The sequence below is a fragment of the Chiloscyllium plagiosum genome, chromosome 3 (assembly GCF_004010195.1).
Source record: "Chiloscyllium plagiosum isolate BGI_BamShark_2017 chromosome 3, ASM401019v2, whole genome shotgun sequence".
Taxonomy (NCBI): domain Eukaryota; kingdom Metazoa; phylum Chordata; class Chondrichthyes; order Orectolobiformes; family Hemiscylliidae; genus Chiloscyllium; species Chiloscyllium plagiosum.
In genome coordinates this window covers 76747523-76770281 of record NC_057712.1, presented here as the reverse complement: position 1 = coordinate 76770281, position 22759 = coordinate 76747523, and the positions used below count along the sequence as shown (strand labels likewise).

Here is a 22759-nt window from a genome sequence, read left to right as displayed (position 1 = left end):
GAGAAAAGAAGGTTTGGGGTGACTTGATAGAGGTGTATAAGATGATTAGGGGTTTAGATAGGGTCGACAGTGAGAATCTTTTTCCTCGTATGGAGTCAGCTATTATGAGGGGGCATAGCTTTAAATTAAGGGGGGGGGGTAGGTATAGGACAGATGGTACGGGTATGTTCTTTACTCAGCGAGTCGTGAGTTCGTGGAATGCCCTGCCAGTAGCAGTGGTGGACTCTCCCTCATTATGGGCATTTAAGCGGGCATTGGATAGGCATATGGAGGATAGTGGGCTCATGTAGGTTAGGTGGGCTTGGATCGGCGCAACATCGAGGGCCGAAGGGCCTGTACTGCGCTGTATTCTTCTATGTTCTATGATATTGATTTTTAGATTAATTAGTTGTTGGGATTCACTTGTTGAATAAGACAAATACATTGTTTGCACAAAGTTCAAAGGCTTTATTTTAAAAATGCTGGATTAAATGTAGTTTTCCATCTTGATTAATGAGCAGTTTGACTTTACTTTTATTAGGTGACATTGGGAACTACTATTATGGACAGGGACACCCAATGAAACCACATCGAATCCGTATGACCCATAACCTGTTGCTGAATTATGGTTTGTACAGAAAGATGGAAATCTATGTAAGTTGGTTATTCTATTTTCTGAACCTGACTAGTTGGGGAATGGAGAAGGAGAACTGACAATTGTATAACCAACTGATTTTTATTATTTTTCCATTAGCGGCCACACAAGGCCACAACTGAGGAGATGACAAAATACCACAGTGATGACTATATCAAGTTCCTGCGGTCAATACGACCAGATAACATGTCAGAGTTCAGCAAACAGATGCAGAGATGTAAGAAAGAAATTTTAAATTGTCTTGTCCAATGCAAAATCATATAGGCCCAAAATATTCAGGATTTATTAACCCTCCATACATGAATAATCTGAAGTGTTCATGGTTCCCCTTATAAATTTGATATGTCATTTTGTATTTGGTGCAATGGAGTCTGTCAGTTTGAACTTTGTTCCGTCACTCCTGTTTTCAATTAAATTTGACACTGTTTAATGCACCCCACCCTTTTTTCTCGGTCTCGCGCTCTCTCGCATATACAGGTACACTGGAGTGATTGTGTGACTTTATTTCTTTTCCTGGTTCATACGTAAAGACAATGAAGAATTGTCAAATTCCATAAGGATACATGTGAATGTGATTTATTGATATTTTACTTTTATGCACTTGGTTCTTCTTAATGTTTAAACAATCAAAATCAATTGTAACTGGCATATTACAGTATCTACTTAATTAGAGATTAAGTGGGATATACACACTAGTTAAGCAGTAAAAAAAATAATGTTGTCTTATAAAGGTTCCCAAATTCAAAATGCCCAAAGGTGTGTTGAGTTATTTGTCTACACAATGGGGTTAAAGCCCATTAACTGTATTTTTCTACCATGATCTTCTAGAGTCTTGGCATATAAACTTGTGTGCTTGATTAACTAAGACTTGCCTTTATCTCATCCAAGGATGTTTTCCATAGCTGGTTTTATAACTCGTTGAATCAGGTCTCTAGCCTTCAAATCAATTTTCTGAATTTGTATTGTTTGAATTGCCGTCACCATTTATGCACAGAAATGTTCATATTACTAGTTAATAAGCTGTTCAGCCGTTCAATTTAACTCATCTAAAATCCTTATCACATGATTTAACTGTAGAATTGTTCATTTAAGTAACATTTTTTCTAATCCAACTGAAAACATATAAGTTTGGCACTCCTGTCATAGCCAGTCATGAACGATGGTGGTAATTAAATAAGAAGCAGGAGATGGAGATTACACAAATATCCCTATCCTCAATGACAGTGCAAAGGTCACAGCTGAAGTATTTGTATCTCTATCAGCTAGACACGCCGAGTGCACGATCCCTCTCAACCTCCTCCAACCTCTCAGATGTTAGTCTTCAAACAATTTGATTCATTCCACATAATACCAAGAAACAGCTGAAGATACCAGATACTACAAAAGCAGTAGAGACGTGACAATATTCCAGCAATAGTGCTGAAAACCTGTGCTCCAATACTAGTTGTGCACCAAGCCAAATTGTTCCAGTACAACTACAACAACTGAAAATGTGCAAAATTGTCCAGGTATGTTATGTGCATATAAAGCAGAGCATTTAAAATCCCAGTCTATTACTGCCCTATTAATCTACTCTTAGACATAGAGTCATAGAGACGTACAGCATGGAAACAGACCCTTCGGTCCAACCTGTCCATGCCGACCAGATATCCCAACCCAATCTAGTCCCATCTGCTCTCATAATTTTGTAAACCTCTATAAGGTCACCCCTCAGCCTCCAACGCTCCAGAGAAAACAGCCCCAGCCTGTTCAACCTCTCCCTGTAGCTCAGATCCTCCAACCCTGGCAACATCCTTGTAAATCTTTTCTGAACCCTTTCAAGTTTCACAACATCCTACATCAGGAAAGTTATGGAAGGAGTCATTGATTGTGCGATCAAATGATACTTGCAAAGGAGTAACTTATTGTTCCACAGGGGCACCTAACTCCTGACTTCATTACAGCCTTCGTCCCCACGTGAGCAAAAAGCTAAACTCCAGAGGTGAGGTCAGAGTGATTGCCCTCAGTGTTACAGCGGCATTTTATCAGGTACGGTATCAAGGAATCCTAGTAAAACACAGTCAGTGAGAACCGCGATTAAGCTGTCTGCCGGTTGGAATCATACCTAGCACAAAGAAGGGTGGTTTTGGATTGTTGGAAGTTGATCTTTGCCCGGGCAGCACTGCAGGAATAAAATCAGCAGTTGATGAAAAGAAACCCAGCAGTTCTGGCAGCATCTGTGCAGAATTAACATTTCGGATCCAGTGACTCTTCTTCAGAATGGACCGAAAAATGGACTGGATGTGCAACGGTAACTCTGCTGTCCTTTTCCTGCAATTTCTGATATTGTTTCTGATTGCTAGCCTGTCTGATTTATTGGTTTATTTTCATCACTGTAGAAATTTTAGTTTGGTGTCCTTGGCCCAATCATCTCCAGCTACTTCATCATTGAGCTTCCCTCTATCATAAGGTCAGAAGCGGGCATATTTGCTGATGATTGCATGATGTTCAGCATCATTCGTGGCTCCTCAGATTCTGAATTAGTCTGTGCCCAGCAAGCATAAGACGCACAATTATTAAGTTTGCAGATGACACCAAAATTGGAGGTGTAGTGGACAGTGAAGAGAGTTACCTCAGATTACAACAGGATCTTGATCAGATGGGCCAATGGGCAGAGAAGTGGCAGCTGGAGTTTAATTCCGATAAATGCGAGGTGCTGCATTTTGGGAAAGCAAATCTTAGTAAAACTTATATACTTAATGGTAGGGTCTTAGGTAGTGTTGTTGAACAAAGAGATCTTGGAGTGCAGGTTCATAGCTCCTTGAAAGTGGAGTTGCAGGTTGATAGGATAGTGAAGAAGGCATTTGGTATGCTTTCCTTTATTGGTCAGAGTATTGAGTACAGGAGTTGGGAGGTCATGTTGCGGCTGTACAGAACATTGGTTCGGCCACTGTTGGAATATTGCGTGCAATTCTGGTCTCCTTCCTATTGGAAAGATGTTGTGAAACTTGAAAGGTCCAAAAAAGATTTACAAGGATGTTGCCAGGGTTGGAGGATTTGAGCTATAGGGAGAGGCTGAACAGGCTGGGGCTGTTTTCCCTGGAACATCGGAGGTTGCGTGGTGATCTTATAGAGGTTTGCAAAATTGAGGGGCATGGATAGGGTAAATAGACAAAGTCTTTTCCCTGGGGTCGGGGAGTTCAGAACTAGAGGGCATAGGTTTAGGGTGAGAGCGGAAAGATATAAAAGAGACCTATGGGGCAACTTTTTCAAGCAGAAGGTGGTACGTGTATGGAATGAGTTGCCAGAGGAAGTGTGGAGGCTGGTACAATTGTAACATTTAAGAGGCATTTGGATAGGTATATGAATGGGATGGGTTTGGAGGGTTATGGACCAGTTGCTGGCAGGTGGGACTAGATTGGGTTGGGATATCTTGTCGGCATGGACAGGTTGGATCGAAGGGTCTGTTTCCGTGTTGAACATATCTATGACTCTATGACATGGACGGCATCCAAGCTTGGACAGATAAGTGACAAGTAAGGGAAGACAGTGGCATAGTGGTAATGTATTTGGCTACTATTTCAGAGATTCAGGATGAAGTTCTTGGAATACAGCTTCAATTCTCACCATTGCAGCTGGTAGAATTTGAATTCATTTAGTAAATCTGGAATACCAATCACGCCGTAATGGTGACCATGCAACTGCCATCAACTGCTGTAAAGCTCATCTGTTTCACTAATGACGTTTTGGAAAAACCCTTTTCCTGAGCTCGTCTACTGTGACTCCAAACTTGCAGCACTGTAGTGATTTCTAACTGGCTTCTGAAATAACCAAGCCAGGCACACAGTTCAAGGGCTATTAGAAATGGATAAATCCAAAAACAATGGATTCTGAAATGTAAATGCTCACCTTGACAATGATGCCCACATCCCATTAAGAGCATAAAGCAAAATAAAGTAACATTTATTCATCGCAAATGCCAGACCTTAACCATCTCCAACAAGAGGAAATCTTAACTATTACCCCTTGATGCTGAATGACATGACCATCGTTTTCTCCCTAAAACCTGTCTGGCATCTATAATGCACAAATGAAGAGTGTGATGGCATAGTCTCCACTTGCCCAGATGAGTGCAGCTTCAAAATCTCACAAAAAAATTTGATCCTATCCAGGGCGAGGCAGCCCACTTGATTGGCATCCATCCTGCATTTTAAATATTCACTCCCTTCATCCCTGATGCACAGTTGAAGAAATGTGTACCATTTATAAGATGTACTTCAACCATCGTGGCTCCTCCTAAAGCACCTTCAAAATCTGCGATTTCTGTTATCTGTGATATTAGGCTACAGATACATCACTAGCTGCAAGTTCCCCTGTAAGCCATATGCCATCCTGACATGGAACTACATTGCTGTTCCTTCAGTGTTACTGGGTCAATAACAGCACTGTGGTTGCCCCTGCACCCTAAATACTGCATCAGTGCAAGAAGGTACCTCACTACCATCTTCTCCACAGTGCTGAGGAATCTGTAGTAAATGCTAACCTAGTCAGCAACATCCAATCCTTTTTTTCTTAAATCCACTCATTAATTGGCTTCTACATTTCAGCAAGCATATTAATTATGCAAGAGGTACTGAAGATCTTAAAAACAAATTGAAATATATCTAGGTACAAAAACCAGAATTCTATCACATTTTTGATTTTTATTTTGCACCTCATGACATTTTATGTAGGTACATGGATGTTACACATTTGTTTGGACCTTCACTATTTTGAAAGTACTTTGTTCTTCTCACTTTAAGTTTATCGTAAATGAAGCCACATTTTCCTAAAATTAAATCCATTTGCCCTTTTACTTACATAAAAATTGGGAGCAAATATACTTTAGTTTGCCCCTTGAGCCTACTCCACCATTAGGTAAAGTCACAGTTGATCAGATTGCAACATTAACTCTACATTCCCACCTCCCCGAAAACCTTTCATCTGCTTGCTTATCAAATATCCATATCTGCCTAAAAATATTTGAAGACGCAACGCCCAGTGCCATTAGCAGAAGAAAGTTACAAAGATTCACGGCCCTCTGAGAAAAAAATTCTCCGTGAATTAAAAACATGCCTCCTTATTTTTGAACAGTGACCACTAGTTCTGGATTCTCCCACAAGATGAAAAATCCTGTCCCCATTTACCCTGTCAGTCTCAGTTGTTGCCTGGCTTCCTGAGTTCTTCCAGCTTTGTTTGTCTGTAAAGGATCTCTTAGCTTCCAGTCAAATCAACCCTTCCTCTTCTAAACTCCAGTGGATACAAGTCCAACCAGGACAGCATTTCCTCATAAAGCAATTAACTTACGATGTAGAGGTGCTGGTATTGGACTGGAGTGGACAAAGTCAGAAATAACACAACACCAGATTATAGTCCAACAGGTTTATTTGAAATCATTAGCTTTCAGACTTCACCTGAAGAAACAATAGTACTCCGAAAGTTTGTGATTTCAAATAAACCTGTTTGACTCTAACCTGGTGTTGTGTGACTTCTAACATTAATTACGTACTTTCTGTGAACTGCTTCTAACACTTTTAAATAAGAAGATCAATGCTGTACATGATACCCAGAGGTGGTCTAACCAATGCCCTATAAAATTGAAGCATAATGTCCTTACATTTGTATTTAATTCCCCGTGAAATAAACAATAACATTCTATTTGTTTTCTTGATTACTTGCTGTACCTGAATGCTAACCTTTTGGTATTCACACATGAGGATGTCTAGGTTTCTCTGACCTCAGAGCTGTACAACTTCTCACCATTTTAATAATATGCTTCAAATTTATTATTTCTATCTAAGTGGACAATTTCACTTTTTCCCCACATTATATTGCATTCACCAGATAAACCTATGTATGTGCTTTTGTTAACTCTGTATGTCCTCTTCACAACTTATCTAACTATACCTATTTTCCTACCTATCTCTGTGTCATCAGCAAATTTAATAATGATATGTTTGTATATCCAAATCATTTATTTAAGTTATAAAAATAAGGTTGACCAGAAAATGACCCATTTATGTTTTGTTTCTTGTCACCTAACCAATCTTTTGTCCAGGCCAATATGTTGTCCACACATCATGAATTGGCCATGCTAAATTGCCCATAGTGTTAGGTGCATCAGTCAGAGGGAAATGTGTCTGGGTGGGTTGCTCTTCGGAGGGTCGATGTGGACTTGTTGGGCTGAAGGGCCTGTTTCCACACTGTAGGTAATCTAATCTAATCATGAGCTTTTATTTTCCATAATACCGTTTGATGTAACACCTTTTTAAATACCTGCTGGAAATCTACTACAGTATATCTGGCATTTCCTCTTAATCCACACTACATTTTACTTCACTTGTTGGGCTGAAGGGCCTGTTTCCACACTGTAGGTAATTAATCTAATCATGAGCTTTTATTTTCCATAATACTGTTTGATGTAACACCTTTTTAAATACCTGCTGGAAATCTACTACAGTATATCTGGCATTTCCTCTTAATCCACACTACATTTTACTTCCTCAAAGAACACCAATAAATTGGTTAAACAGAATTTCCCTTTCACAAAACCATATTGACTCGGCCTAATTATCAGAAATATCTCTAAGCACCGTGTTCTCTTTAATAATTGCTTCCTATATTGTTTGTATGAATGATATCTAGTTAACTAACTTGTATTTTCCTGCTTTCTGCCTCCATTTTGCAAAAAACAAGACTAAATCTATTATTATTCTCTTAATTTTATGGGTTCCATCTACAGTGTTTATATTGCTGCCTATCTTTGTAGCATTAAACAAACATGATGATGAGGCTCTTTATTGTATCATCCAAGTTGGTCATAAATACTGTGAATGACTGAAGCCTCAACACAAATCTTTGCAGACAGCACTAGTCGTATCCTGCCAATTAGAACATTTGATGATTATCTTTATTCTCAAGCCCCCGCTGCTCAGCTTATTTCCTAATCAGGTGAATAATTTTCTTTTACTTCATTAAACTTCAGTTTAGTTAATGGACTGTTATAAGGGTTAGGGCTTTTCAAAAAAAAAAGCCTTCTGAATGTCCAAGGCATTAATTTCCCCTGTCAAATACTGTAGTCGCACCTTCAGAATGTTTAGACAGGTTCATCTTGTATACCTGTCTTTTAAAAATTCAGATCTTCCTTCTTTTCATATTCAAAGCATATTGTTTTAAAAACATCTACTGTATTGATGTTGATATTCTGAATAAACCCAGTGATAGACATCCTCTTTTAAAAATTAATCTAGAGTTTTCATCCTTAATTTTAGTATTTACTGGGCTTACACAGAAGATTTTAAAAGTTGTTTTTATTTCTACAGTTAATGTTGGAGAAGATTGTCCTGTATTTGATGGAATGTTTGAATTTTGTCAATTATCAACAGGAGGTTCAGTGGGTAAGTGAAATTTTTCTGGGCATACACTTATGGAAAAAAAAATCATTGCAAGTGAGATTTCTGCTGAACCAGTCAAAATAATTTTCATATTCCCTTTCTACATAGCTGCAGCAGTAAAACTCAATAGACAACAGACTGATATCGCAGTCAACTGGGCAGGAGGTCTTCATCATGCCAAGAAATCTGAGGCATCAGGTTTTTGTTACGTCAATGACATTGTTCTCGCCATTCTTGAATTACTGAAGTAAGTAAAGCAGCTGTTGTCTTTTTAAGGGAAATAACTGATATTGTTTGGTTTATCTTATAGAACTATGTTGTTCTATTATATAAATAATCAGCGAAACCTTTTAAGTAAATTTATTTAAGGGACAATTAAGTCTAAGTTGACACCAGCTAAAATGTTCCAAACAATTTTCCAAACATTGTCCTAAAATTGCTAGATAGAGACAAACTTATATAGAAATATGATATTAAAAAGGTTACTTAAATGACTCAGTCTGCTGGTATTTATCCTGCATAGATTCCATGGATCCACTCTGCTTATCCATATCTCATTATCTCTTTGTAGTTTCCTTTGGTCTTTGCAATTATTTGCTGCACTCCTTATTTTGGTATGCTGTGTAAATTTGAATGCTACTCCAGCTATAATTTGAATCATTAACTAACAAAAGCAAAGAGCATATTTTGGCTCAAACAATACCCATGGAACATTATTTCCTATTTCTAACTACACAGAAAGCCATCTTTAAATGGTGCCCTCCCTTCTAATCATTTTCAGCTCAGAATTAGGGTAGAAGGGCCTTTCTATCTCCCTAAGGTTCCCCAGTATTGTCCTGTATTATACCTTGTCAGAAGTTTTCCGAAATTTATTGAATACCACATTCACTCCACTACATATTTCCTTTGTGTCATATCCTTTATTAGAGAGCTTTTATCATTGTCAAATATGATCTCTTTTGAAGTCCATGTTGGCTATTTCTAACATAGGACGCTGCAAAATCTCTGAACTTTTAAAGAAGAGGCATACCAGACTCAAAACTTTAATTATTTCTCTTTCGCAGATGCTGCCAGGCCTTTTTCCAGGCTCCTTTGTGTTTGTTTCAGATTTCCAACATCTGCAAAATTTTGCCTTTATTGGCTGCTTCTAATTTTCTTACTTCAATAGTTGCTATTTACATAATTTTAAGTTCCTAAAATTTCCCCTAACCCAAACAATAATTAACCAACAATTACTGGCTGAGCTGTGCCCCTTTCTGAAAATGTATATTTAATTGCCCTTTTTTAAAATTTTGATTTATTAAGATCTATGCATTGTAAGCAAGGCCAGCATTTATTGTCCATTCATACTTAGTCTTGGGAAAGTGGAAATGAACTGCCTTCTTGAGCCACCGATGGCCTCATGGTATTGAAAGAACCACGGTGCGTTCAGGGAGAGAGTTCCAGGATCCTAATCCAGTGGCGGTAAAAGAACGACCATATGGTTCCAAGTTAGAGCAGTTTATAACATTGAGTGAGAATCGTAGTGGTGTTCCCATGCATGTGCTATTCTTGTTCTTCCAGATGGTATAGGTTGAAGGTTTGTTACGTACTTGTTGAAGGAAGATTAGTTAATTGCTGCCTCACACATTATACCTAGTATGCTTCATTGCTACTGAATACTGGGGTGGAGGAAATTAACATTTAAAGTGGCTGATACTGTGTAATCAAGTGGGCCGCTTTATCTTGGGTGTTATTAAGCTGCATGTATTAAGTTGCATGTGTTCCATCTCGTACCTGATTTATGCCTATTAGATGATGGGCAGGCTTTGGTAAATCAAGAGGGTGAGTTACTTGCTACAGAATTCCCAACCTCTGACATGTCTTTACAGCCGCAGTATTTATATGTCAAGTCCAGTTCATTTTCTGCACAATGGTAACCCCACTAGATATTTATGGTGAGGGTTTCAGTGAAGGTAAGCTCAGTAAGTTTTGCATGATCTGTAGGTACAGATCACATCTGGAGTGAGACATGCCTAAGTAAATGTATATTTCTGTGATTTTGGAACAGCATGGGAATTCAGTGCAGATGGGAATGGTTACTGTTTGCATGCTTTTTGGTTCATAGCTTGTAAGGTCTTTTTAGCAGGATAAATTAAAACTAAGGATCAGGGGCTCAGCACAAAATGAAGAGTGACATCACAGGAAAGACATAACTTTATTCATTTGGTAATAGCTGCAAATTTGATTGGTATGAGTTACTTTCCGATTAAAGGCTAAAATGATGCCTGAAATTGAGGGACCTTGCTGGTGAACAGATTGTTGTTGACTAAACACTGCTTAATAGTATATCAACAACAAGTTTCATTATTTGACTGATGGTCAAGAGTAGAGTGATTGTTAATCAGATTGGATTTGACGTATTCTTTTGCATACAGCATATACTTGGTTAATTTTGCACTTTTGGGTTGATGTCAGGGTTTTAGCTAAACTTGTACGGCTTGGCTAAGGGTATCGCTCATTCAGGATTTTATATCTGTAATACTACAGTTGAGATGTTGTCAGAAACCTTAGCATATGTGTTATCTATTGTTTCAGTATTTCTTAAAGTCACATGGACTGAGTTGAATAATCTGAATATTGGTATTAGTGACTGAGAGATTTCAGGAGGAGGCCAAGGTGGATTACCTACTCAGGACTTCATGCTGAAGATTGTTTCAGCCTTATCTTTTGCACTGATGTGTTAGGAGCTCCCATTATTGAGGATGAAGATGATATTGGAGTCTCCTTCAATGGTTAGTTGTCTAATTGCCCATCATCATTTATGTCTAGATTTTCTTCTTTCACAGAATGGGGATGTCATTACCTAAGTTACTATTTATCACCAATCCCTACTTGGTCTTGAGAAGGTAATGGTGTGTTGCCTCCTTGAACCGTTTCAGTCCATGTGCTAGAGGATCCACAGTGCTGTCAGGAAGGGAGTTTCAAGATTTTCTAGCAGCAATGATGCAGTTAAGGTCATAAAGTTCCACGTCAGGGTCATGTGTGTGGAATCGCAGGTGGTAATGTTCTCAATGCATCTGCAGCACTTGTTTTTCTGGGTGGTAGACATTGTAGACTTGGAAGATGCTATCAAAAGAGACGTGGTGAGAGATAGTGTCAGCAGTGTATACCTGCAGTGGTAATCAAGGGAATTAAAGTTTTAATGTGGTGGATGCAGTTCCAGTCAAGTAAACTGCTTTATCCTATGGTGTTAATTTTCTTGAGTGCTGTTGGAGCTGTACTTATCAAGCCAGCGGAGAGTACTTCATCATACTTTTGACCTCTGCCATATAGGTAGTGGGAAATCTTTGGGGAGTCAGGTGATACGTTTCTGATTTGCTTTCGTATCTAAAGTAGTTATTTGACTGGATCATTTATAAAGCTTTAGCAGTTCTGCAGTAATTTGTTTTAATTCATTGGCTTTGGAGAGCTAGCTCTGCATCCACTGTTTTACTGGATTTGCTCTTATCTTCCAAAGGCTAAAAGAGTTGGACCTGCAAGGTTGCACCTTCTGTCAGCTGTCTGGCTGAATTTTGAAAAAGTCTTAAGAGTGAAATCACAGGACAGTTGGAGGTTGACAGGTTTTCAAACAGCAGCTGTTGGGAAATGTGTTTCAGTAATGTTGAAAATCCTAAACATCTAAACTAGCATAGGGTGAGTCAAAAATTTGAAGGTTGGGAAAGGGAAATGATTTATGAATAAGAGTGAATGTTTTTTATTTTCTAATACACATTCATTCATAATTAATAGCAGAAAGGTCAGGTTAAAATAAGGAAAAAGGTAACTGTATTTAAAGCAGTGTGTCTATCATATGCTTGGGAGTCATGGACATGTCCGGTGACTCAAGCGAGTCCATGTGTTGAAAGTGTGCAGGCTTATAACTTGAGCCAGTGGTTCAGGACACAGAGGTGCATCCACATGGATGCCACATTCAGAGAGACTATAGGCAAAGATGGCATGGGTGGCTTCTAAGGTACCTCGTCAGGTCCACGCCCCTCTACAACCCACCCTCCCATCCTGGCACCTTCACCTGCCACCACAGGAACTGCAAAACCTGCGCCCACACCTCCTCCCTCACCTCAATCCAAGGCCCTAAAGGAGCCTTCAACATCCATCAGAGTTTTACCTGCACATCCACTAATATCATTTATTGCATCTGTTGCTCCCGATGCGGTCTCCTCTACATTGGGGAGACTGGACGCCTCCTAGCAGAGCGCTTTAGGGAACATCTCCGGGACACCCGCACCAATCAACCACACCGCCCTGTGGCTCAACATTTCAACCCCCCCCTCCCACTCTGCTAAGGACATGGAGGTCCTGGGCCGCCTCCACCGCCGCTCCCTCGCCACCAGACACCTGGAGGAAGAACGCCTCATCCTCCGCCTCGGAACACTTCAACCCCAGGGTGTCTGTGTGGACTTCAACAGTTTCCTCATTTACCCTTCCCCCACCTCACCCTAGTTCCAAACTTCCAGCTCAGCACTGTCCCCATGACTTGTCCTACCTGCCTATCTTCTTTTCCACCTATCCTCCCTGACCTATCACCCTCATCCCCTCCCCCACTCACCTATTGTACTCCATGCTACTTTCTCCCCATCCCCACTCTCCTCTAGCTTATCTCTCCACGCTTCAGGCTCTCTGCCTTTATTCCTGATGAAGGGCTTTTGCCTGAAACATCGATTTTGCTGCTCCTTGGATGCTGCCTGAACTGCTGTGCTTTTCCAGCACTACTAATCCAAAATCTGGTTTCCAGCATCTGCAGCCATTGTTTTTACCTGGCTGCTAAGCAGTCTGCAGGAAATACACAAGTAGTGCAGGAGTCCCCAGAGAGCAACTTACTAATCCATTTTCTGTCCAGGATATCAGTGTGAGTGATGGATCTTTGGAGGAGTGCAGCAAGAGTCAGGCTCATGGCACCACAGCTGTCCTGCAGGAGTGGAAGAGTGGAACAGGTGTACCGTTGGGAGATACTTTACTTTAGATAAGGGAACAGACAAGTGATTCTGCAGCTGTCAAAGTGATTCCAGGATGGTTTGCTGACACACAGGTGTTAAGTACAAAGATGTCACATAATCACTGTAGAACATGGTTCTGGGAGAGGGTGTACAGCCTGACATTGTGGTCCATATTGCTACTCGCAACAAAGATAGGAAAGGGGAAACAGTTCAGCAGTTGGAATTTAGGAAGCTTAGAAGTAAATTACTGCAGATGATTGCGTCTGTACTGAAAACAAATGCTGGAGATCGCAGTGAGTCACATAGATCCATGGAAAGAAATAAAACTAACCTTTCGAGTTTCGGATGAAGAGTAATCTAGACTTGAAATGTTAGCTTGCTCTCTGTCTCTTTAGAAAATTAGTAAGCAGAACCCAGAAAGTAGTAGTTTCCAGATTACTCCCAGTGCCATGTGCAAGTCAGTTCAGAACTAAGAAGATAAGACATATGAATGTAAGGCTTGAAAGATAATTCGGGGCGGGGGCGGGGGTGGGGGTGTGGGGGAGTGAGATTTTTTGATCCCTGTAGCACTGTCACTGGTTCTGTGGGGAGACAGCAAGTGTATAAGCTGGATTGCATCAGGACAGTAGGGAATGAGTTCGTTGAAATGCAGTTTGCTAATGGGAAGAGTTTAACTTCACTTAATAGGGGTATGGGAACTGAGAATATTAGAAATTAATATTGTTAACCATTCTTTTTTGTCTCTGGTTTTCTTCTAGTGTTTTCTGCAGACTTCAGATCTGTTTCAGTATTTATTTTTTGATTGGGAGGACCACAAGTTCAGTATCATTTCAGGTGCATTCAAGCACTGATCAGATGTGCTAATTTGCTGTCCTTTCCCTGAAGTTCAGACTTAATCTCATTCAGTTGTGATGATGCATCTATAAGAAACCCAAAATCGAGCTCATTGTCTGACAGTTACTGCACACTTCATTCCTTAATTTAAAAAAAAGATGAAGGTTTCAAGCATCGGCTCTAAAATTCTTTGCAGGACCTTCCCTCGATTAAACCAGCTCACATCAGTGTGGAGGATTATTTAATCTTCGGTAGTTTTGGGTTCGTTGAGCAAATAGTTAAACAAGCAGTGCAAGAAGGCTCTTGCTTCAATCAAATTTTACAATCTTTACTTTTATTACATGAGGAGAGTCCATAACTTTATTTGCTAATGCTTGCTGGTGGAATGCAACAAGGCCTACATTTATGCCAAGAATAGCTTGTGCAACATGAGTGGTGATGAAAACCAGTTTCTTGATTGGAATGTTGTGCTCAAGCATGTACCTTTTTGCATTTATTATAGATGGCCTCCTCCTTGTTCTCGCTTTTAGGGGGAAAGGGTCAAAAGATCCTCTCTAGTTGTCATGTCTTTATAGACCATACACACATAGTCAGCCGGGCTGTGTTAATCATGTCCATGGATTTTATCTGTTACTGTGTGAAACATGCACAGTCCTTCACGTCCTGCCATAGTTGCTAAAAGACAAAATCAGATAAAGATTCCACTCACCTTACTGTTGTGAATGCACCAAATGATATGCTCTGGATATATGGATTGTTATTATTATTTCTTTCTTGTTCTTCAAGTATTTAAGTAAAGAGTTTGCTGACAAGTCATTACTTTGGTAATTACTTCACCATCTGTGAATAATTTCTTGCATATTGCTTGAGGTGGCAAATATGACATGATGCTTTCGTGCAGACCTTTTGTTGCTGTTTAGGAAAAAAAAATGACTGTTGAGCTTTCAAAATGGCCTTCCGTTTATCAGCTTTCTTTGTCCATGGCATGCTGTTTAAGGAAAAAACTGTCCAAGCAACATTGTGTGGTGTCATTCCAAATTTCTCTCTTTACTTACCAATAAACTTTGGTGGCATTTAAGCCAAACACACCCATCTTTTATGGCCGTGAACAGTAATTCAGTTGCCTGTTCTGGAAATTGTACATTTTTGGTTTCTTTTCAGATGGTCCATCATTTCATTCACCATTATTGCTTCACCTTGCAGTTTGTGACGTCACTCTGCCACTGCTCATGATGCAGATATGACTTTGGATCTGATAAAGGCAAGCAGGCAGGGCTTGAGATCAACGATCAGGGATGCACATGGTGAGGGAGCATAGGTGGGCAGTGAGATTGTCTCTCAGAGACTCTGCTGTTGAGCTCTGTAGTTGCACAGTTGAGTGTGATGTAGGTGAAGAGTGTTTTTGTTTGTTGAGAAACAAAGGGGAATGTCTGCTTTATGGTTAAGCTATAAGTTGCTAATAAAGTGCTTTTAATCTTTTTCAGTAAATGTCTTGAAATGTGGAATTTTTCATACTTTTTGCTACTAATTCTAAATTTCAATTTCTTTTTGTAAGTTATTGATGCTCGTTGAAATTTTAACCAACATTCCCGCAGTTGCACATCTTTTCAGTGGTCTGTGCATGCCCATTGGTATGTGGACCCATTACTCCTGTTCTGGGAGTTGATACTGTGTACAGACCTTGGAGGTCCAAGCACGGCAGAAAAAATCAGACAAAGCGTTAATTTTAACAGCCATTTTGACGCAACCAAATGGCTTGATAGGATATTTCAGTGGACATTTGAAAGCCCACCACATTATTGTGGGTCTGAAGTCATTTATAGTTTGGCGAATTTCCTCCCCAGAAGGACAGAAGTGAGCCAAAGGTTTTTATGACAATTTGGTAGTTTCTTGATCAGTAGTCATTAGAGTAACATTTTATTTTATTTATTTATTAACTTAATTTAAATTCTCCCAGCTGTTAGAATTTAAATTTCTCTCTGGAGCATTAGTCTGGGCCTCTGGATTACAATTTTTAGTAACATTGTTATGTTACCATTTTCTCAACTTAATCTCTGGGTCTCTGTCTTTCTACCCTGATTACCCATACCCACAATCCAAGTCTATGATGATCCTTTATTTTAAATAATATCTCCAGTTCTTATTATGCTAATAAATTTTTCACTTTTAAGTAATTCATTTCCTTATATGAATATTGAAACAAAATGCCTGTTGGATATACTTGCCAGTTTCTATACGGCTTCCCTTAGGTCTACCTCATACCGAACAATTTTCTTATCACTGATTTATTTGTATACTTTACATTATTGTGAGATTCTGTCTTCATATTCCCAGTTTATTCTTCTTATGCTTCTGTTTACATTTTTCTTTATCTTTTTGCTTTACTAATTTTTATATCTATAGTTCCCATCTACCCTCTTCAATTTTAGTTGTTTCTAATCTCTTTATTTGTTCACAGCAACCTGAAACTTGAAGTCGTCTCCTTTTTTTTAAATGGTATGTATTTACTCTGCAGCTTTTCAGTCTTTTTATAACTGTCCTATGAATAACCAACATTCTCTTGTATCAATTTCTCCTCCTGTCTCACCTCAGCTAACTCACTCAACTTGGAAAATCTGCCTGATTCCAATCTGGTACCCTTGTTATAGTATTATCTCTTTTCCTTTGCATTTTGTCATTTTAACTATTTCAGATTATGACAACTCGCTAGATGCATACCCACTGACCTGATCTATCTAGTTACTTACAAATAGATCTAGCAAATCCTGTTACTCGGAGACAGGTGAAAATAATACTTGAAAAATAGTCTATTTAGTTTAGAAAATTAATTCATTTTCTTAGTTAAAACCCTTTGTTTTAAGCATGTAAGCAATCAATCATAGGCTAATTTGTTCCTTTTCTTGCTAATGTATCTATGTTTTCTTTTCATATACCTGTGACCAATTTGAAGTTGGGAGTGAGTGGGATCACAGTGCAACTTAACTTGTTTAAAAACCTCATTTATTTGGAAGCAAATTGACTTTGTATCTCCTTTAAGTATCCATCATTGTGGTGTTGAATGCTTTAGAGTCAAAGATGGTGTCTTTCAGATGTACAATAATGTTAAATCAGTCTGCCCTCTTACATGGCCGGGAAAAGATGAATGTTATGACCTAAAGACAAGCAGCAGAGATCCTCTGTGGCTTGGCATCACATTTCTGAGCTGATATGTTGGACAGATAATGCAAGAACATAGTAATGTATATAGTGAAACTCTTAAATAAAACCAGGAAATGTTGGAAATATTCAATATCTGGCAAAATCTAATGAAAAAGAGAGCTAACATTTGACCTGAAAAGTTAACTTTGTTTCTGTCTTCACAGATGCTGCTGGACCTACAGAATATTTTCAGCAATTTATCTTTTTTTTTCTAAAGCAAATTATTTTTGTTTACTTTTAGTGAGTTATGTGGTGTGCAAATTGGCTGGCTCATTTACTTTTGTTACAAAAGTTACTGTAGTTCAATATAATTTATTGACTATCAAGCACTTTGGGACATCTTGAGGTCATGTAATGCACTATATGACAGCAAGTTCACTTTTTTTATTTTGTCCTTCATTTGTATCACCATACTTGTTTTAACATTTCCATTATAAAAACATATTTATTTTCCATTTTCGAGTTTGCAACAAAGGTCCGAACTTTTCCTGCAGAGTTAAGAAATTTTCCACTCTACGAACCCAACTAGAGAGTACTGACCTGACCCACCAAATGTTTGCATCAGCTGTGGCAGACTGGAGGTGGGCTTGCCACCTTAGGAAACAGTTTGAGGTGACCACAGGGCATGATGTATACCAAGGTGGACCATTTAACAGGGCTCTTCAGTGCTTTAAAACTTTGACCTTCAGTATTCAAATCAGTATGGCCCTGTAGCCTTTAACACCACTCAACTATTGGCTTGTCATGCTCCATCCATATCACATTTGATCCCTCTACCTTTCTCTGTGGCTCCTCACAGCCTCCATGCCAGACTATGTTCATGTGTCTATTGAAAAATTCATTCAAGTTTAAAAATAACTAATTAATAAGATCTCAATTTAATATATTGAAATGACTTTAAATATTTAATCTATTTTAAAATCAAACATCATAGCTTCAGATCAAAAACAGCTAAACCCTTTATATACACTTGGAGCTGTCAATCAAATTGTGAAATTACAGCCTCTTCCCATTTAGGATTATGATAGGTTCTGGAAGCAGTACTATATTATGATATAATACCATGTTTCAGGCCTATGATAGCAAACAGCCATTAATATTGCAAGCAGGATTTCCTTTCAACTTGGAAGTATAAGCAGGCTTTATTTTCCAAAATTTTAAGAATATAATAACATTAGAATTAGGTTTATTATCACATGTACTCAAGTACAGGAATATGTGAGAACAGCATATAATGTACAAAAGTCACCGTTTCCAGTGCCATTTTAGGTACAAAGATAACCTAGGTACAACATCTTAGGTATAAATTAGAAAAATGAAGAAATAAAGATATAGTCCTAAAGTTCTAAAGCAGGAAGTCCAAGCTGGGCTTCACCTTGAGGAAGGGAGTAGCAGATTTAAATCTAAATTACTTCAAGGGTTGATGGTGGTGCTATGGCAATGTTATTGGAATGAGTAACCCTGAGATCCAAGCTGATACTCTGGAGTCATGGGTTCAAATTCTACCATGGCAGGTTGTGGAAGTTAAATTCAATTTATAAATTTGGAATTGAAAACTAGTCTCAGTAATTATAACCATGAAATTACCATTGATTATGATTAAGATTCATCTGTGTTACTAATGTTGTTTGGCAAAGGACAGCTGCTGTCCTTACCTGGTCTGACCTACCTGTGACTCCAGACCCCTGCACTATGATTGACTTTTAATTACACTCAGATTTAGAATAGTAACCCACTCCGATCAAGGCCAATTAGAGATGAACAACGTATGCTGTCCTAATCAGTGATGCCCACGCCCCCAAAAAGATCTATTTCAGTAACTTGATAGTTCAGCAGTTCCAAATACCTTGTACACTTTCCATAGTCAATCAGTTGTTAGTCTCACACAATAGGCAACAAACTGCACTCCAATAAAAATTGATTCTTTTTTAATTCAGTGCTGAATTCGACCCAGATCCTGACCTTTGGAGTCATCTTATCTAAGACATGGACCCCTTCTGTCTTTATGAAAATTTGAGTCCAAGTTTCTGTTGTGCCATTAAATTTAATTCCTTCTAGTTTGTTTCTGACTTTGTGGCCCATGCACTTCATCTTTTGCTTTCATATTTAATGCTCCTTCTTTTCCTTTTGCCCAATTTTGTACATCATTCCTTTATTTCAGTCATTTCTCTATTCATAAAACTGTTAATACTGATCTGATTTTCAGTTGCAGCTCATTTATTTTATATGCTATTCTTTTTGCTGTGTTATTTCTATATGTATTCTGATTCTCATTAAATCTCATTATGCTTTGTGCTTCTCTTTTTCACTTTTGACTACTTCATTTTACCTCTAATTTAAATGTACCTCACTTTCTTCTGCATTTTCTAAGTTGGGCAATATAGCAAATGGCTGGTCAGTTACTGCTGAGGGACTTTCTATATCAAGTACATATTTGCACAGTACAAGCTGTTTTAAAACATTAAACAGGAGTGCAGAACATTTGTATAGATAAAATAAAGCCATATTATAAGGTTGCCTCCTAAATGCCTGCTATTTGGCTTTGATTGAAAGGATGATAACTGTTCTACGTGAACACAATGTTTGCAGGAAGCCTAGACCAAAAGTGAATATGTTCCATTTCCACAGATATCATCAGAGAGTTTTGTACATTGATATTGACATTCACCATGGAGATGGTGTGGAAGAAGCTTTTTATACGACAGACCGTGTGATGACTGTTTCATTCCATAAATATGGTGAATATTTCCCCGGCACAGGTGATCTTCGAGTGAGTATTTGTTTCAGTGAGGAAAATGTTCGAAAATACAAGCCTCATCTTTGAAGTAAAGTCATTTCAATAACACAAAGCTAACAAATGTCGAGATGTGGCCTTCTGAAAAGCATGAAACATTGTGAATGGCTAGAACTTGCATTTTAGTAGATTATATTTGTCAATGTGGTAATATTGTCTGCTTACAGCCTTTATAATGTGTGATTAATGATTGTTGCCTGTCTTTCAAATCAGTAGAAAATGCTAGGCGTGTTTTATTCTAAGCAATAATATTAAACAGTGAAACCTGAATAAATTACTCAGAACCTTTGTTTTTCTGATGTTTGCGCATCCATTTTACTTATCGACCAAGTTCTAAAGAAGTGACAAGTTAATAGATAATTCCTCAAGGAAGCAGTTCAACAATTTTTATTTTGTTCTACTTAATGGCAAAGTAAATATAATATAAAATCTGCCACACTTTTAGTTGTGACTTGCAAAATAGAGAGCCTTTTCCCTTCACTTTTGCCTTGATTTGCAGTACTGACCAGATGTCTTTGATTCTGTTGCAATCTGCAGTCATGGTGGCCCAGCAGGTTATGTCGTAGTAATGTATTCTGCCAGATGGTGAAACTATACAGCAGCTGGTACTGTTTTCTGTTTTTACCAATACTCAGCTATCTGAGGGTATTTGCATCCTTGCAACTTGGAAAGGTTTTGAATTTGTATTCAAATCTGTATGACATTATTCTGATCTGTCATGCTTACATAATACCATTATTTGTCAATGGCTGTGACTATATTAAAGAAATTAATTGGCTGAGAAGATAAACAGCACACTAAGATTGACCAAATTCATTAGTATAAGACTCTTAAGATATTGGGATTCCAATGGTCCAGGAATACAATCCATAATGCAGGTTGTAACTTGAAGGCAAAATTAAGTGACACTCGAAAGACACAAATGTATCTGAAAATACAGTCATATGATGTAAATTTTCCTTGCACCAAAAATTATGCTTGTGCAGTATTCAGTAATTGCTGTGCCTCAAAATTGTCTCTGAATTCATAATTTCATTATCTTGTATCTATAGGACATAGGTGCAGGTAAAGGAAAATATTATGCTGTTAATTTTCCACTGCGAGATGGAATTGATGATGAGTCTTATGAACAGATATTCAAACCAGTAAGTATTTTGAATTTTCCTTTCCTTGTATAGTAATTATTTAAATTTGACTGTAAAATTATTGTACGACGTTTTGAAAAAAAGTTTTAAAATATTTACTAATATGTGTTGCCAATTTTATTAAATTGCTCATCATAGTTATTTCAAAACAGACAAAGTGGTCAAGCCTATGTTTCATTTTTAATGCAGATTTTGACAAAGGTAATGGAAATGTACCAACCCAGTGCAGTTGTACTACAGTGTGGAGCTGATTCTTTATCAGGGGATAGGCTTGGATGTTTCAATCTCACATTAAAAGGTACAAACAGGTTTAACACCATGTGTCATTGTGAAATGTAATATATTATTGCAAAATGCAATGCATTTTGATAATTTAAAGCTGGGACTATAGTAAGTTTTTTTCTTATTTATTGTAAGGTCACGCTAAATGTGTGGAATTTATGAAGACCTTCAACCTGCCTTTACTGATGCTAGGAGGCGGAGGGTACACAATCCGCAATGTTGCTCGCTGCTGGACATATGAGACTGCTGTAGCGTTAGATATAGAGATTCCAAATGGTAATTATATGATACAAATTAGTTACAGTGGTTCTGCACTTAAAATCAACAGCATTGAAGAACATAAAGAAATGTCTGCTAAATGATTTCATATTTTGACACGCAAAAAAAAAACTTGTTTCCATTTGTAAGAATTTTACATCCTATAGATTTTACAGCACTTGGACAGAATAAACTGAAAGTAAATCAAGTGGATGAGATAAGATTCTGAGCCATTAATCAGGGCTTGAATTTCAGTTGAGTTCTTAAAATTCCTGACTATAACTTCAATTAATTCATAGAATTCCTATAGAAATGACACAAATGCTCATTTTCAGTCGCATATGTTATTTTTCTGGATGTTTCCCTGATGTCATCTCTCAAACTTGCACAGGAGTCTTTTGTCAAATCAATTAAAACTCAGTGTACTGTAGAAAATGACAACAACCTGGTAATCCTGCTTCTGAGTTCAGCTTTTTTGAAAAGCGTATATGCATGAATGATTTATTTATTGTCACAGATATCTTGAATAGTGAAAAGTGTTTTGTCACTACAATCTGGTACCATTTTGAGCTGCAATACAGATAAAAATGAATTATTTTAAAAAGAGTTCATGTTCTGTTCAAATTGGGGTCACAAGCACAGCTTTATCTGCAAGGTCTCTGCAAGGTATTCCTGACCTCAAAGAGTCCCGCTCCGGGAATAGCAATGAAAAGACCCAAGCTCTGCTGCTGCAGCTGCCTAGCCAACACTGCCAAGTGTCAGGCTGTGGGCCTACTGTGGCCATGTGTGCCAGCTCTGGGCACAGCCACCACCAAGATTCCAGGCTTGAGACCTACTGCTGCCAGGATTCATCGCTCCAGGCACCGTCACCATTAGGATTCTAGGCTCCGGGGTTACTGCTGCCATCGGGAGGCTAAGTTAAAAATCACACAATATCAAGTTATAGTCCAACAGGTTTATTTGGAAGCACTAGCTTTCAGAGCACTGCTCCTTCATCAGGTAGCTGTGGAGCAGGACCATAAGACACAGAATTTGCAGCAAACGATTCCACTGTCATGCAATTGAAATGATATATTGAACAAATCTAGAGTGCTGTTAAATCTTTCATATTTTAGAATGGGTTGCAGGTTTCAGTTCATTAATATGTAAATCCCAGAACTTCTTTCAAGTCACATTCTCGAGATAACTTAAGGTTTTATGAAAGAAGGTGACACCTCAGCTCAGAC

General features: G+C 38.3%; 1 protein-coding gene across 3 annotated transcripts in view; it reads left to right on the top strand.

The window, feature by feature from the left end:
• LOC122545806 (histone deacetylase 2) overlaps positions 1-22759 on the top strand; it is a 94255-nt gene that overhangs the window by 31809 nt on the left and 39687 nt on the right. For all 3 annotated transcript variants that reach the window (XM_043684717.1, XM_043684722.1, XM_043684729.1), the window contains exons 2-9: positions 521-633; positions 734-851; positions 7975-8049; positions 8155-8293; positions 19683-19824; positions 20901-20993; positions 21183-21291; positions 21411-21551. In XM_043684717.1, coding sequence (XP_043540652.1) covers positions 521-633; positions 734-851; positions 7975-8049; positions 8155-8293; positions 19683-19824; positions 20901-20993; positions 21183-21291; positions 21411-21551 — 930 coding nt within the window. The remainder of the gene's footprint in view (positions 1-520; positions 634-733; positions 852-7974; positions 8050-8154; positions 8294-19682; positions 19825-20900; positions 20994-21182; positions 21292-21410; positions 21552-22759) is intronic.